This window comes from Eretmochelys imbricata, chromosome 10 (assembly GCF_965152235.1).
Source record: "Eretmochelys imbricata isolate rEreImb1 chromosome 10, rEreImb1.hap1, whole genome shotgun sequence".
Lineage (NCBI taxonomy): Eukaryota > Metazoa > Chordata > Testudines > Cheloniidae > Eretmochelys > Eretmochelys imbricata.
In genome coordinates, this window is record NC_135581.1 from 78,502,954 (window position 1) to 78,519,152 (window position 16,199).

The 16,199-nt window shown below is 45.6% G+C and overlaps 1 protein-coding gene across 1 annotated transcript in view; it reads right to left on the bottom strand.

Annotated features, from left to right (window-relative positions):
- The window catches only part of IGDCC4 (immunoglobulin superfamily DCC subclass member 4), a 176,887-nt gene that overhangs the window by 47,292 nt on the left and 113,396 nt on the right, over nt 1-16,199 (bottom strand). The window contains exons 5-7 of the mRNA XM_077829341.1: nt 5,700-5,837; nt 1,318-1,473; nt 421-831 (exon numbers count right to left, since the gene is read on the bottom strand). Of these exons, the coding sequence (XP_077685467.1) occupies nt 421-831; nt 1,318-1,473; nt 5,700-5,837 (705 nt within the window). The remainder of the gene's footprint in view (nt 1-420; nt 832-1,317; nt 1,474-5,699; nt 5,838-16,199) is intronic.

The following is a 16,199-nucleotide window of genomic DNA, read 5'->3' on the forward strand; positions in this document are numbered from 1 at the left end:
TTAATATAACAACAGCCTTAACAATCATTGAGGGGGCGGGGTCTGAGGTGCAGCTCTGCCATACAAACTGAGCTTCCAAAAAAATCCTAGGGTAAAGTGTTCTGAAACCCCACTGACTCACTAGATTTCTCTGACCCTAGTGGGGAGAAGTCAATAGTATGAGAGGCAGGTTCTCTGAGGAGGCCCTGCAAATACCACACTACAGCTGCCTGAACTCCCAGGCTAAGCACACCCAGCTTGATCACACCCTGTCTGACATGATAACACGCGAACAGCCGCTCCTGTCCATGCACGATGTAGTTAAAAAATAAAGAAGGAAGCACAAGCCCACAAAGGGGACATGCAGCACGTGGATTCGTGTTATCACCGCTATTCTACGACGGTGGTGACAACCGAACTGCGCAAACTGAGAGCACCTACCCACGGCCTTCTGATAATGCAGGGAAAAGCCAATGATCTGCTCGCTGTTGTACTCTGGACGCTCCCAGGACACTAAGACAGTGGTGCTGGACAGGGAGACGGCTGACACCTTCTTGGGAGCACTTGGCAAGCCCTCCCGCACAATGACCGAGAGCTTGGCCGTGGCACACGCCATCCCCAGCCTGTTCTCCGCCACGCACTGGTAATAGCCGGCGTCCTCCAGCCCGATCTGGTTGATCACCAGGCTGCCACTGCTCTGAATTTTCACCCGGCCATTGGACAGGACGGCCTCTCCGTTCTTCAGCCAGTGGATGACGGGGGCTGGCTCCCCTTCTGCTTTGCACACAAACCTGGCAGTGCTGGCCCGGGTGCGGGAAATGGTTTCGGGAGACTGGGAGATGCTGGGAGGTGCTGAAAGAACAGCAGAGAAATGACGGTCAAAAAGAAAAAGCCAAGGCGAGCCCTTTCCTCCCAGGCCACTTAGGTCTGAAACAGCTCCAGGTGCATGGGAGGTTTGCCAGGCAAACTCTTGAGGCTTAATTGAGACTAGCCCCAGAAAAATCGGCATCAACTCCCTCCCTGTTCCTAGGCTGTTCTCCCCAGGGGCTTCCATAAGAGTGGAAGTTAGTCGCTTTCACAAGGGAACGCTGCAGAAAGAAAAAAAATGCTTCGGAAAGGAAAAAAAATTAAATGGTGGTAATAACGCCACTGAGAACTATTCCATGCTCGGACTGAATGATTGGGACCTGATGGCTTCCTTCTAATTACGCTCCCCTCTTAGACACAGCGAGGGAGCTGTGAGCATCCCTTCTAGGGGGGCCTCTGGATGTGATTCTAGGGGGAAGGCAATTATCTGGGGTGGTGCTTACATCTGAAACGTTTATTCTGTCAACTCACCGAGGACGCTGAGCTCAGCCGCAGCTGTAACAAACTGCCGGGTCTGGGGTTTGTTCGCCCGACAGACGTACACGCCAGAGTGATGGGGCTGGGCCTGAGGAATTAGGAGGTTGGTCCGGCCTAACACAATCACGTCCATGGAAATAGGCTTCCCGTCTGCGGAGCACAAAAACACACACCATGGGTGTAAAGCCTACATTAGGGATCCCACTCAGACACCAGGGGTTCCAGATTTTAACTAATAACCATCATGAAAAGTTCAATTCCTAGCTCTGCCGCTGTACATGGCCTTGAGCAAGTCACTTGGTCTCTCTGGGCCTCAGTTTCCTATTGTAAAATGGGGATAAATAGCATTTTTTTTCTCACCCATTCTTTGTCCATCTTGATTATTTAGGCGGGAAGCAATTTGAGATAAGGACAATCTCTTACTACATGTCTGTACAGCACCGAACTTAAATGCCCAAACTTCATTAACATAGAGCTAAGGTTGGCCAGCCAAGCCTTGTGTCTTTCCAGGATATGGAGAATAGCTAATGTAAACCTCTGAAAATCAGGAAATATACTAATATCACCCCCACAAAACAACCTTAACAGCGCCCTCTTTGTGCTATGCCCCAACACATCAGTAATGCTCATGCTATCACTCTACACTCAGATGCTACAGAACAATTTCAGATCAACCTGAACTGTAGCAGAGCAGGTGTTCTGCTACAATGAAAGTCAAAGTTGTTTTGCTGCCTAGCAATGGGTGGCATCTTTCAGGGGCAGAGTTGTGGTGCAGATTTAAGCCCATAGTTAATGCGCACACCAGCTCTCTCCAAGAAGAACCTATATTGCACTGGCAAGGGGTAGCAGCTGAGAAGAAGAGACAGCCCGTGATTATCATTTTCACCATTGGGTTTCTCCTAGGGATGGACTCAGACTACTTCTCATCCTGATCCAAACTGATTGCAAGTTCGGATCCGGATTTAGTCCATTATAGCCAAGAAGTTCCGACTTGAAGCCAAACATCCCCTACGCTCCGGGGTATCTGGATTCAGACCATATCTAAGGCTGACATACGTGAAGAAGATAATTGCTTTATTACATGCCTATTGGACAAGGTTGCGGGATGGAATCCAGCGTGTATTTGTCTGCTAAAAATCCCACATTTACAAGGAGCCAGAGCACTGAGTCACCATTAACTGAAGAGATTTTTTCCTGTCCGGCTCCTGGAAGCTGTACTGAACTGGCTCACAACACTGAGGATGCAATGAATTTGCCAAACCCGCTAATAAATTTTTATGTACCTGCTCTGGTTACTGACCTGTAACATATTAGCCAGTTTGATTACATGGGAATTTAGTGGCCTGGTTTTGAAACCTAACCCTGCCATGAACAGCAAAGGCTGAATTTTCCACATGAGCCTTCAACTTGGAACCGACAAAGATTTGTCAGATCAGCTACATTTGAAGACTCCTGATCTGTTTCTTGCTGTGGATAGGCCATGCACAGCACTGTCACTCTGAAAACAGGGTAGACCCAGGGACTCTACAGTTCTCCTGGCATGAGAAATTTCAGCAAAGAGAGAGAGTTCTTGCAGAAAGTGATAAATGGCTTTGGGGCCCGATCCTGGGGGATGATGAGGAACCTCAGCTTCCCCCTGAAGGCATAGGGAGTTGCGTTTGGCCTTGCCTGGTTTTGCTGGAGGACTTCTCGGGGCCTCAGAAGGTGTGTAAGAGAAAAGGGCACAAGCCCGGTTTCTGTTCCTTCTCAAAACATCTTTACTTGTAACGTCACTGCTGCAAAGCTCCAGGAGCAATGCTGGGTCAGAGGCCTGGCAGTTCCTCAGAACTGAGAACAGAGAGTGTGGGGGCGGGGGGGGACCCTGATCCAGGGCTGGCCAGGAGTCAAAATGGCCTGGGTGTAATTTAAAGCAACGCTTGGCTTCTGTGTCAACCAGAGATTAGGTGGAGTGTCATGCAAGCCACCCTGACTGCTCCTGCCCCTGCTGCCACCATAGTTCCTCCTTGCTCCCAACAGACCTCAGAGGAAGCCGGTGGCCTGGAGCCAGCAACGTTTACTCTATGTGATCCAAACATTGCCTCCTCCAGCCTGCTCTGTGTCAGGGTTTAAGCAATGCAAGGGGACTTTGGGCCAGATTGTGGGTGAATTTGCTTGGGGGAGGAGAGGCTTCTCTGGGCGCTCGTAAATCCAACCTGCCAGCTGCCAGGCTGAGCTATACGGGGCCGAGGGGGCTCAGGTTTTGCACTCATGCATGATTTACTATTTTAGAACTTTGTTTTAGATTTCAAAAATAACCCACCAGCTTCCAATGCACTATGGGGAACCATGCTGTTTGCCTCCTCTCCCCTCCACAAGAGCCATGGTTGCTTTCGACTACGGTACTGCTGCTAACATCCCTGCTACTTCTGTAACTTCTCATCCTTGCTGCGATACATAGCAAGGAACAACACACCAGCTGGAAGCTCTGCCATTCCCCTCACCCTCCAGACACACTGCCCTAGAGAGCAGAAGCTGAAACGTCTTCCTGGCTCCACACCCCACTGCTAGCTGCATTCAGTTAAGGCTGCATGTGGAGACAGAGACAAGCTTCCTGCCTTCAGGGTACACAGATGCATCCTCCCGGTGGAGTGGTGGCTTGCTCCGAGTAGCAAGGGCCACTCACCTAGCACAAAAAGAAAAGGAGGACTTGTGGCACCTTAGAGACTAACCAATTTATTTGAGCATAAGCTTACGAAAGATTATGCTCATATAAATTGGTTAGTCTCTAAGGTGCCACAAGTCCTCCTTTTCTTTTTGCGAATACAGACAGAATACGGCTGTTACTCTGTCACCTAGCACAGTTGATGTGGAACGCGGCTGTTAGCAACGTCTACACACCCTCCCACTTACTGCTGGTCTGCGGATGGGCCCACAATTCAGTACCCAGGCGTTCAATTCAGGAACACACCTGCATGCACATTTTGCACACATGCCTAAACACAAGTGACTTGAAAATCTGACCCCAGATGGAACTGATTGTCGTGGCAGAGTTTCAATGGGTAACCTACAGTTGAAACCCTCAGTGTTACAGGACTTTACTCATCCTGAGTGTCTCAGCCCTTCTTTTTACTGCAATTTTGGAACCAAATCTATTTTAATAACCACATGAAGACTGATGAGGCCCAATCAGCTCATCCATGCTAAACCAAGGACATCCAGACCAAAAACCTGAGGGCACAGAACAAACATTTAAAAACTACAGCTTGAAAGAAAACGCGCCACTCATTTAATAAAAAAAAACAACCCAAACTCTAACCGTGCTAATTGACTCTGATTACAAATACTCTGGGCACTCACCGCTCTCAGTGTAGCAATGAATAAATTATTTAGCATGGGAAAGATGGGTATTGCTAATTATGTCTTAAGTACATGGGATGAAATGCAAGATTCCAGCTCTGCCTCAATGATTAATCCTCCCTGTTTGTATTCCCCACACAGAGTCCCGCAAACTTTTTTTTTTTTTGAGGGGGGGCAGAGGAGGAAATATTAGCACATCCAAAAACATTGCCATTAACGAAGAGCCCCTGGAGTAGGCAAGTTACAGCTAAAGACTGAGTTGATTAAATGGTTCTGAGGGCAAGGAAAGAGGCTTATGACATAACACAGATTTTTGAAAACTATTTCAATATGTTTTTGAGACGTGGTTTCTGGACTGAGAACCCACATGGCAAGTTTCAATGTTTAATCGCTCATGGGAAACATCTGACACAACCTCAGTGATGGTTACACCAGCCCTACTTCTGATTTAGGCTGATCAGCCCTTGACACATGAAAATCAGTCTGGCTCGTTTACAGGCACTTAATGATATCTTTACTCTTTCTCAGGCCTTCATTATCTTGACCATAAGAGGATTTACTTTTGAAAACAAGGCCCCTTAAATGACTAAAGAATCCTTATCATATTTTATAATCCCACAAGATATCAAAAGTTATTTTTACAAAGCAACAGCAGATGTGTTAAAATTCCCACTAACCTTTCTGAACCGTTACAAAAGAAGTGTCATCAGCCTGACCCCTGTATGGTGACCTTCAATGCTCTGGCTCATACAATACTGCCATGACTAATTTAGATCAAAAGGCATCCAGTAACCAGAATTTCATATATTTTACAGATCAAACAACTATAAAATAAGTTGCATGCTTTGTAAGGTTTTAGATTCAATGAGTAATCCCAGCTCAGAAAGGACACTCCAGATCACCGTGTACATAGCCCCATACAGTGGGTAGCAATTTAAAAAGCGCCCTCTCTTCCACAGCACTTTCCCTTTTAATAGATTTTAAAAATACAGTGTGCATAGACTCCTCTTAACATCAAAAGAATAATTATCTTAATTTACCCTGTCGTATCCAAGAGACAAATGGGGTGGGCTCTGCAGAGGCCATACACTCCATGACGGCACTCTCTCCAGCTACCACTGTGGTGTTCTCCGGAGCAGCAACAATAGCAACATCTCGAGTCACAGCTGGTTGGGAACCTAAATACACCCAGGAAAAAAAAAAAAAAAGAGGGATAAAAGAAACTCTTTAAAGAAGTGCTGTCCGCATTCCATTTATATTAAAAACTAGCAAATTCCTTACCTCCATTTCAAGAACAAACCATCACAGAAAACAGACTTTTCTTCCTCCCTGTTTACACTGTTTGTTTGTTACATTTTTTGCAGTTCACTCAACTGGTCTGGTCAATTTCACCTTTGTTTCTGGTTACTTTCACTTCCTGGTTCTCCCATAGGAGTGCCAAGTGATTGGGTTTGGAATGGACATGGAAGACTTCAGGGGAATGAGTTTCTATTTCAGGTCAACATTTCTGTTCAAGTCAAGCCCTGAACTGCAAGCCCACAGCCAAACATTGTGGGACTTTGAGAAAGTGTAGAACCTGATCTAGAGTTCTGCCCCGTCCTGCAATCACATCCATGTCAGTGAAAGTGGATGCATGCCTGGAGCCCCACTGAAGTTGTGCACCAACCCCACGTCCCATCCACATAGCTCCAATAGAAGGATCAGGCACTTTGTGGTTCAGAACCTCTACAATTGGCCAAACCAGAACCCCAGATCTGAACGGGCCCATACTTAGAGGAATTCCAATGCAAAGTTTGATCTGAAAACTACATCTTAGGTCCATCTAATTTCTCGTCACATTAAATCTGGTAACCAGCCACCATCGCCATTATTTTTGTCTTCAGAACAAAAGTTCAATTTAATTACTTAAAATTGTAAAATATGGGGCCACGTCTACACTACCCGCCGAAGCGGCGGGTAGTGATCAATCTATCAGGGATCGATTTATCGAGTCTAGCGTAGATGCAATAAATCGATCCCTGATCGCTCTGCCATCGACTCCGGAACGCCACCACGGCGAGAAGTGGAAGTGGAGTCGACGGGGGAGCGGCGGCCGTCGATCCTGCACTGCGAGGACGTGAAGTAAGTGATTCCAAGTCAATCTAAGATACGTCGACTTCAGCTACGCTATTCTCATAGCTGAAGTTGCGTATCTTAGATCGATCCAACGCCCTAGTGTAGACCAGGCCTGAGACTCACTCTAGTTGACAGCGTCCCTTTAACCAGCACAAAGGGCCAGATTTTCAAGGGGCTTTGAGCGCAGCTGCAAATGCTGCCTGCACAAAATGAGGGGCCAAATGCCACAATGTTGAAGCTGGCAAAGTTTTGCACTGAACTGTGGTCAGGAAAGGATTTTCTAAAGATTCCTAGAAAGCTGCCGAATAAAATACTTGAAATCCTTTGTTTGTGTTCACATTTATTACTTCACTCATTAACAGCTGAATCCTGTCTATAAGCAGAAAGGTGAATTTCTTTGTTTTGAATATGGAAAGGTTATCACAGACATTTTGATAACCAGCTGCTAGGTTTTAAAGTCAACCACTGAGAGATCAGTTCTCTGCATACCACACCTTCATCTTTATGCACACAGAACGAGTCAATATATAGATTACATGCAACATACAGAGGGTATAGATGTATGTATAGATAATCCAAAGTGTTTATGTATTCACATAGGGAGACATATGTACATCCAGTGTGTATACGTATTGAACAACTTCCAGACACTCAAGAGTGGTCTTTTTTTGTTTGAAGTGAACCTTCTGACTCTCTCAGCCAAGTTTATAAGGAGAGGTTAGGGAGACAGGAAATGTCTTTGCTGAAACGAGAATTTTTTATCAGTTGACAGCAGCTTTGACACTAGGAATCCTATTCTCTCCGCAGCTAATGAAAGAGGTTCAGTGCTTTCTGAAGGATGCTGTTGTTGTTTTCACCAGGTAGGAGATATGCAGTGCTGCACAATACAAGTAATTACGGCCTCCCTTAAGGTTGCTCCAGGAGCTCTCGTTCCTGAAAAAGAATATTGTGTGTCTTCAAGGATGCTGTAATTCTTTTAGATCCTGCTTGCTGAAGTTACCAAAAGGTGCATGTTATTTTCACTGGGAGGCACAGACAGCCTTTTGGTGTCCATACAAGAGGGAATGCTTCATTGTCAGCCTGGTGTATTGCAAAATGCATACAGTAATATCAGTCCTTAGCTCTTAGAAGCAGCATGTTTAATCCTCAGATCTCAAAGCACTTCATAAAGATGGGTAAGTACTCTCTCTACTTCACCTCCACCCTGCCCTCCTCAATTTCTTCTTCAGCAGAGGACAAGGTGAAAGGAGGAAAAAAGTAAGAAAAATAATATACCATGGAGTAAGGTTAATGGAAGAGTTCCTGGCTCCTAATCCAGCTACAGCAGCTTCCCTCTGGCAACAAAAATGCAGAAGCCAGACCCGCCCATGACTGCCAGTGAAAAGGAGCCATGCAACAACTTTCAGGGCAAAGGGATGGGGCGATTTATCTGATGAGCCATGGGTGAAATTGTGACCTCAATCAAGTCAAAGGAAGTTTCGCTATGGACTCCAACAGGGTCAGGATCTACCCCCAAATGTCTCAACACTGTAAGTTACTGGTTTTGATCCCAGTGCATCACCACTTTAGGAACAAACCAGCAAACAAAGCCACGTACAGCATGAGGTTAGAGTCTGCACCTGCCTAACGTGAGCTAAAATAAGGGGAATTGAATCTTATGCTTTAAGGGGTAAACTGATCAGGTGGGGCGACAGGAAGGAATTGCAGAAAGACACATGTACCCAGCATGCTCTCCAGTTCTCCTACGTGTTCAACACTGCACAGTTGCACAGCTGTATTATTAGTAGAGGGAGAAGGTTGTTTAACTCCAAAATATCAAACTTTGGTCACGACCAGAGGTAGAACAATGGATTTGCTGGACGAGTGATTTTATCTGGTATGGCAATGCATGTGTTTCTAAGGATTAGCTGTGGCATTGTCTACATGGTGAATAAGGGGCAGATATACGTACCAGTCCCAGGACATTAGAGAGACAAGGTAGGTGAGGTAATATCTTTTATCGGACCAATATCTGTTGGCAAAAGAGACCACTCCCCAACAGAAACTGGTCCAATAAAAGATCTTACCTCACCCACTTTGTCTTTCTAATAAGGGGCAGAAGCTCCCCTGAGTGCATAACATTCCCCCAACAATTTCACTCTGAATCAGTAAAATACTTTAATGTTCCCACTTCTTTGGCACTGGTGCAGAAAGCCACAACTTTGCTGGCAGCCTTGCGCCGGAAACTGTTTTCAGCACAGAAATTCTAATTCTCAGATCGAGACATGACACAGGACATTAGAAACAGAGCATCAGCTCAGGGGCAGGTAGAAGAGCAAAACACATAAGCTAGGGATGCAGCGTTAGGATATTCCCACTTGGATTTCTCAGTCTTCCCGGGTGGCAGCAAGCATCAGGGCCAGATTGTCTCACACAGCTGAGTTTACCCTCTTTGCTGGGATCCGACAGTATCAAGTGATTCTAACCTCTCCCCTTTTCATCTAATTAGAATCTGTTCATTCACATGAAGTCACGTGGCAGCAAAAATCTCCTCATTGCTACCCTATTAGAGAAATATCAGGTGAAGGTTTTATTAGTGGTACATCAGATTAGAAAAATCTTTTAAGTATACACAATATTAGCAGGGGGGGAAAAGTGTGTATTTACATCTTACAAACCAACATAGATTCATAGATTCATAGATATTTAGGTCAGAAGGGACCATTATGATCATCTAGTCTGACCTCCTGCACAACGCAGGCCACAGAATTTCACCCACCACTCCTACAAAAAAAAACCTCACACCTATATCTGTGCTATTGAAGTCCTCAAATTGTAGTTTAAAGACCTCAAGGAGCAGAGAATCCTCCAGCAAGTGACCCGTGCCCCATGCTACAGAGGAAGGCGAAAAACCTCCAGGGCCTCTTCCAATCTGCCCTGGAGGAAAATTCCTTCCCGACCCCAAATATGGCGATCAGCTAAACCCTGAGCATATGGGCAAGATTCATCAGCCAGATACTACAGAAAATTCTTTCCCAGGTAACTTGGATCTTACCCCATCTAAAACCCATCACAGGCCATTGGGCCTATTTACCATGAATATTTAATTACCAAAACCATGTTATCCCATCATACCATCTCCTCCATAAACTTATCGAGTTTAATCTTAAAGCAAGATAGATCTTTTGCCCCCACTACTTCCCTCGGAAGGCTATTCCAAAACTTCACTCCTCTGATGGTTAGAAACCTTCGTCTAATTTCTAATCTAAATTTCCTAGTGGCCAGTTTATATCCATTTGTTCTTGTGTCCACATTGGTACTGAGTTTAAATAATTCCTCTCCCTCTCTGGTATTTATCCCTCTGATATATTTATAGAGAGCAATCATATCTCCCCTCAGCCTTCTTTTAGTTAGGCTAAACAAGCCAAGCTCCCTGAGTCTCCTTTCATAAGACAAGTTTTCCATTCCTCGGATCATCCTAGTAGCCCTTCTCTGTACCTGTTCCAGTTTGAATTCATCCTTCTTAAACATGGGAGACCAGAACTGCACACAGTACTCCAGGTGAGGTCTCACCAGTGCCTTATATAACGGTACTAAAACCTCCTTATCCCTACTGGAAATACCTCTCCTGATGCATCCCAACATGGCCCTCTATTTATACTGGTGCCCAACACCATGGTGTCTAAGTGTCTAGTTAACCTCCTCCTAGAGTTGGTTGACACAAACTCCAAGGCTAGCAAGGAAACACAGATTCTTATGCACAAGTAAACACATAATCTAGAAATGAAACGAATTATGTTAGTGCAAAATAGCAGGATTATCAACCAGGAAGTTTGGGATTAGGAAATTTAACCCACTGACACGTCCGTTTCAAACTAACCTCGAAGATTTTCCTGCAATGTTAAAGAATGGAGACCCAGAAACACAGGAAGCTTCTGCAGTCTTCTGCTAACAAAACACCGAGCTTACAGAATGAAACACTCTGTATGAAACCCGCTCCATGCACCATGCTGTGAACTAAACGTGGGTTTTTTTACTAGAGTTGGGTCCAACCCCTGCAAAGTTTAGATCTGGATCCAAATCTTGCTGAAGTCCCAGGTGTGTTTGAATGAAGACCTCTTCTTTAGAATAATGCAAATGTGCTCTAAAAGAGGACTGCGGAAAATCCCTGAGTCAGGACCCTGTATAGAAAAAGACCAGTAGCCAGCATTTGTCCACCAGATGGAAGCAGAGATACAAAGAAGCATGCTGTGGACTTTTACCCTGGGCAACATTTATATTGGACATTCTTAAGATTTAACCACCAAACTCTTTCCAAATACCCAAGCAGAGTCGCAACAAAGTTCAGAGAAAAAGGCAGGTATTTCAGCCAGGTCTGAGCACGTATCAGCACTTTACACAATGGAACAATTACATTAGAAGGGGTGAATGATGGGAAAAGGCGCATCTGTGATCTGGTTTCATGCTTATAAACACACTGGGAGCTGAACAGGATTTTGCTACATTCAACTACATAAGCTATTCGTTCAGGCCAGGCCTATGGCATAAAAGATTACAAACACCACTGGCTTAACAGCCAAAGCTACGATCACACTATAGCAAAATTCAAGGGATGCTTGAATTAGCATGCTGACTAGGCTACCTTGGATTGCACTGGATGGTAAAAGACATTCTATTCCCTGCTGTACATATTGGGCCAAATATTGATTTCAGTGGAGTTACACCTGCCAAAAGTCTGGCCCACTGTTTAAATGTCAAGGGGGTGACGCTCTACCCTGAAGTCACTGGAGTTACCAAGCAGAGACGTCGTGTGAGAGGGGAATCGGGCCTTGAGGACCCACACTCGCTCTGTTTCTGAGGCACGTGTTAGAAAACATCAGCAATAAACAAGAGGGTAGCGCCGCCTGTCATGCAGAGCAAAGCCCTCAGGTTTGCTGATTGTAACACAAGTGTTGCACCACTTAATTGCAGTTGTTTTAGGCCATGCATTTCCTTGACATACTCAGGGGGCGTTTACTATAAAAATGCACGTGGAGAGTTAAAAAGATCCAAGTCGGCTGAAGTATCAGATAAATGCAACTGTATTCTGAATAGCATCTTTCATCAACGCTACAGCTCCAGGTCAGCAAAGTAGGGAAGTCCATGAGTCGCGCTCGCCCCGTTCAGCAAAGCAACTGAGCACACTGACTTGAGCGGGGCTTTGCTGAACAGGGAGAGTGGTACTCCCGGACAGGAGTGTGGTGCTGAATTGGGGCCTATATCCCTAAAATGCTTTAAAGAGCAAAATAACACCGCCACCAAGGAGAAGCGATGGAGAGTGGAGGTTTTGTGGGAGAGCAGGGGAGGGAAATTGTCAATCCAGATTTGAAATGAAATGCTCAAGTGATGAGACACAGGAGGCTGCTCCCGCTGCAGATTAGAAAACTTCTGCACCAGGCGTGGGCATATTACACGGAGGGAGCGAAGGCTGGTTCTAAACGAGCCAAGGGAGTGGAAAGAGGCAACATAAGGTCAAAGAGGGAGATCTCAACAAGTCCACCAGGGGGTTGGAAAATATGAGGGCAATTTTGAGATGGAACCAGAAAGGAACCGGGTGCAGGAGAGACAGTGGAGGACATGGGTGTTGGGTCACTACACTTTAAACGTGCAAGTAGATCTTGAGTAGAGTACACCTGCTGGGGTACCTGGTGAACACATACTCAGGGGGTCTGGGCATGCACACAGGGTGACATTTGCTCTGGCTTTGTGCAGGGATCGGGGAAATGTTATTATTTATTTGTATTACCATCGCACCTAGAAGCCTCTAATCATGGAATTCCCCAGTCCACCCGCTGCATCCAACATACCTGTGACCTGCAAGAGCATCCGCTTTCACTCTGCACCCCGCACTGGGATTGCCGGACCTTTGGCGCCGTAGACTAGCACGCCCCATGGGCCTGCTCTAGGTCTGCCCTCAAATCCCCTTGTGCGGTGTCCTGTTTAGGGCTGGCAGCACAGATGGGGTATGGACCCACTGTACTTATTCAGCCCCTTCTTCACAGGGCATATGCAGCACAAAAGTCCACCCCCCTACCCCCCCCAGCCTGCTGTACTGGGTTAACTAGGCATGAAGTTGGCCATTCAGGAGCCAGGCTGTGCATTTCCAAGTAGAACCCAGTGATAAAGCAGAATGAGCACCAGCCCAGATGGGAGCGTTTGCTCACTTACCATAGCCTGGGACAAAGCTGCGGCCATCGCAGAGTTTAATGGTCACTTCTCTTTTTCGGCCTGATTTACGACTTTCCTCACAAGGCTCGTGGCAGCTACTCCGTCTCGTCCTTCTGCAGCCCCCGTGCATCGCTTCAGAACAGAGCACCGGGAGGCACTTTGAAAGCAATTTGCTTTATCAGACAGGCACCAATTCCCAGCAAAAAGCTTTGCCAGACTTTTCTGGGTGCTCCTGGTGTCCTCTGAGGTTACAATTTAGGGGGTGGGGGGTTCAAGTTCCCCCCCACCACGTAAAACAGATCCTCATGCCTCACAACACCTTTTCCTAAAGGGCTTTACAACTTGACTCAATTTTTGGGGTCTTTTACCATAGGATCAGAGAGCCCAGCCACCTCGGCTAGTGGTTGCTATAGAAACAGCTCAGTCCTCATCCCTAGAGTTCCGCATCCAGAGCGGCTCAGCTTGTGTATCCCAGCTGCCAAATTAGGCCAGAGTTTGAAGTCCTAAACGACATGGTCTTATTGGAAAGGGATGCCGGAGGCAAGCACAGAGCCCCCAGCAGTTCTACGCCAGGCGGCCAAACCAAGCGCCTTTCCTATCAGAGCCACAGTGCTGATGGCACCAAGAGCCGTGATGTTCTGACTCCTACACTTTATACAACCTAATACGCTAACAGCAGTTAACACCGACCTCCAAGAATGATCTGAGGTCTGGAAAACATGCCTTGTAATAAGAGACCAAAGAAGCTCAATCAATTTAGTCTAGTAAAACAGGAGTGATCTGGGGAAATTATAGAACCGCAAACCTTACATCTTTACCTGGCAAACTGGCTGAAACAATAAATTAAAAACAGAATAACTAAATACCTGGAAGATCATCATCTGATAGAGTCTGATCACCACGGATTCTGCAAAGGAAAATCATGTCTCTCTAATCACTTAGAATTCTCTGAATGTGTCAATAAAGTTGTGGATAAAGGAGAACCGGCTGACCTAATTTATTTAGATTCCCAAAAAGCTTTTGACCAGGTTGCGCACAAGAAGCTACTAAAGAAGCTAAGCAGCCACGGGGTGAGAGGCAAAGCTTTGTCATGGCTGAGAGACAGAAAGCAAAGAGCAGGATTAAATGGTAAATTCTCTTCCCAGTGAAAGGTTAATAGCAGGCATTCTCAGGGACTTGTGTTGTTTAATAAATTTATTACTGACCCGCAAAGGGGGGAGAACAGTGAAGGGCAAAATTTTCAGATGACACAAGGTTATTTAGGCTAGTCAGGACTAGAGAGAGGCATGAGGCACTTCAGAGGGACCTAACCAAAGTAGGAAAATGGGCAACACAATGGTAAATGAAATTTAATGTTGACAAATGCCAAGTAATACACATTGGAGGGGAAATTAAACTCATCACACAGTTCTCAATTAAGCATATCAACTCAAGAAAGGACCTGGGCTTCAGAGCTTCTTGAAAACCTCGGTCAAAAAGCTGACAAGATGTTTGGATGCAAAAGGAATGGGATGGTGAATAATATAAAGAATGGGTAGCCCTGCTGATCAGCGCCTCCCCTTCCCTCCCCATGCCTCCTGCCCACCCCAATCAGCTGTTTCGCAGTGCGCAGGAGGCTGGGGAGGAAGGGAGGAGGAATGAGGACATGGCACGCTCCGGGAAGGGATGTAACGGGGAGGGGGAAGAGGCGGGGTGGCGGTGGAGCAGGGGCGGGAAGAGGCGGGGCAGGGGTGTAGCATTGAGGGAAGGGGCGGAGTGGGGGCCTGGGACAAAGCTGGGGGTCGAGCACCCCCCCCCCCCGGCACAATGAAAAGTCGGCACCTGTGAAGGTGGGAAATTCAAAACAAGTAAAAGGAAAAACTTTTCCACACAATATCTAATGTGACTGCAGAACTCATAGCAATAGGAAGTCACCGCGGCCAAGAATTTAGTGAGATTCAGAGAGGGGTTGGATATGAAGACTAGCCGCAATTATCATAATTAAGGATACAAATTCTGGAAGGGATATTAAACCTCAAGTTTCTGCATGGCTTAAAGCGATCCCTAACTATTAAAGACCAGGATGAGGATGAGACTAAAGGGGGGAAAGGGTGTTTCAGATTATTCCACATTTGTTACTGCAGGGTTCTTACGCCCTCCTCTGAATCATTTGGTACAGTTCCAGTCTTTTTAATCTGTCCTCGTATGGAAGCCCTTCTCTGTACCTTTTCCAATTCTAATAAATCTTTTTTGAGATAGGATAACCAGAATTGAAGATCGTATTCAAGATATGGGGGTGTGTGGATTTATATAGAGGCATTATGATATTTTCTGTCTTATTATCTATCCCTTTCCTAATGATTCCTAACACTGTTAGTTTTTTTGACTGCTGCTGCACATTGAGTGGATGTTTTCAGGGAACTATCCACAATGACTCCAAGATCTCTTTCTTGAGTGGTAACAGCTAATTTTGTATGTACAGTTAGGATTAAGTTTTCCAATGTGCATTACTTTGCACTTATCAACTTTGAATTGCATCTGCCATTTTGTTGCCCTGTCACCTAGTTCAGTGAGATCCCTTTGTAGCCCTTCACAGTTTGCTTTGGATTTAACTATTTTGAGTAATTTTGTATCACCTGCAAATTTTGCCACACCGCTGTTCATCCCCTTTTTCCAGATCATTTATGAATATGTTGAACAGCACAAGTCCCCAATCCATGGGGGACCCCATTATTTACCTCTCTCCATTATGAAAACTGACCATGTATTCCTATCCTTTGTTTCCTATCTTTTAACCAGTTATTGATCCATGAGAAGACCTTCCTTCTTATCCCATGACAGTTTACTTTGCTTAACAGCCTTTGGTGTGGGACTCTGTCAAAGGCTTTCTGAAGTCTAAGTGCGCTATATCCACTGGATCACCTTGTCGACATGCTTGTTGACTCCCTCAAAGAAACCTAATAGATTTCCCTTTACAAAAAGCATGTTAATTCTTCCCAGCATATCGTGCTCACCTACATGTCTGATAATTCAGTTCTTTACTATCGTTTCAACCAATTTGCCTGGTACTGAAGTTAGGGCTGCCGGCCTGTAATCGCCAGGAACCTCTGGAGCCTTTTTAAAAAATGTCGGTGTTAAATTAGCTATCCTTAGATTTAAGCAATAGGTACATACCATGGTTAGTATTTCTGTAATTGCATATTTGAGTTCCTTCAGAACTCTTGGGTGAATACCATGTGGTCCTGATGACTTATCACTGT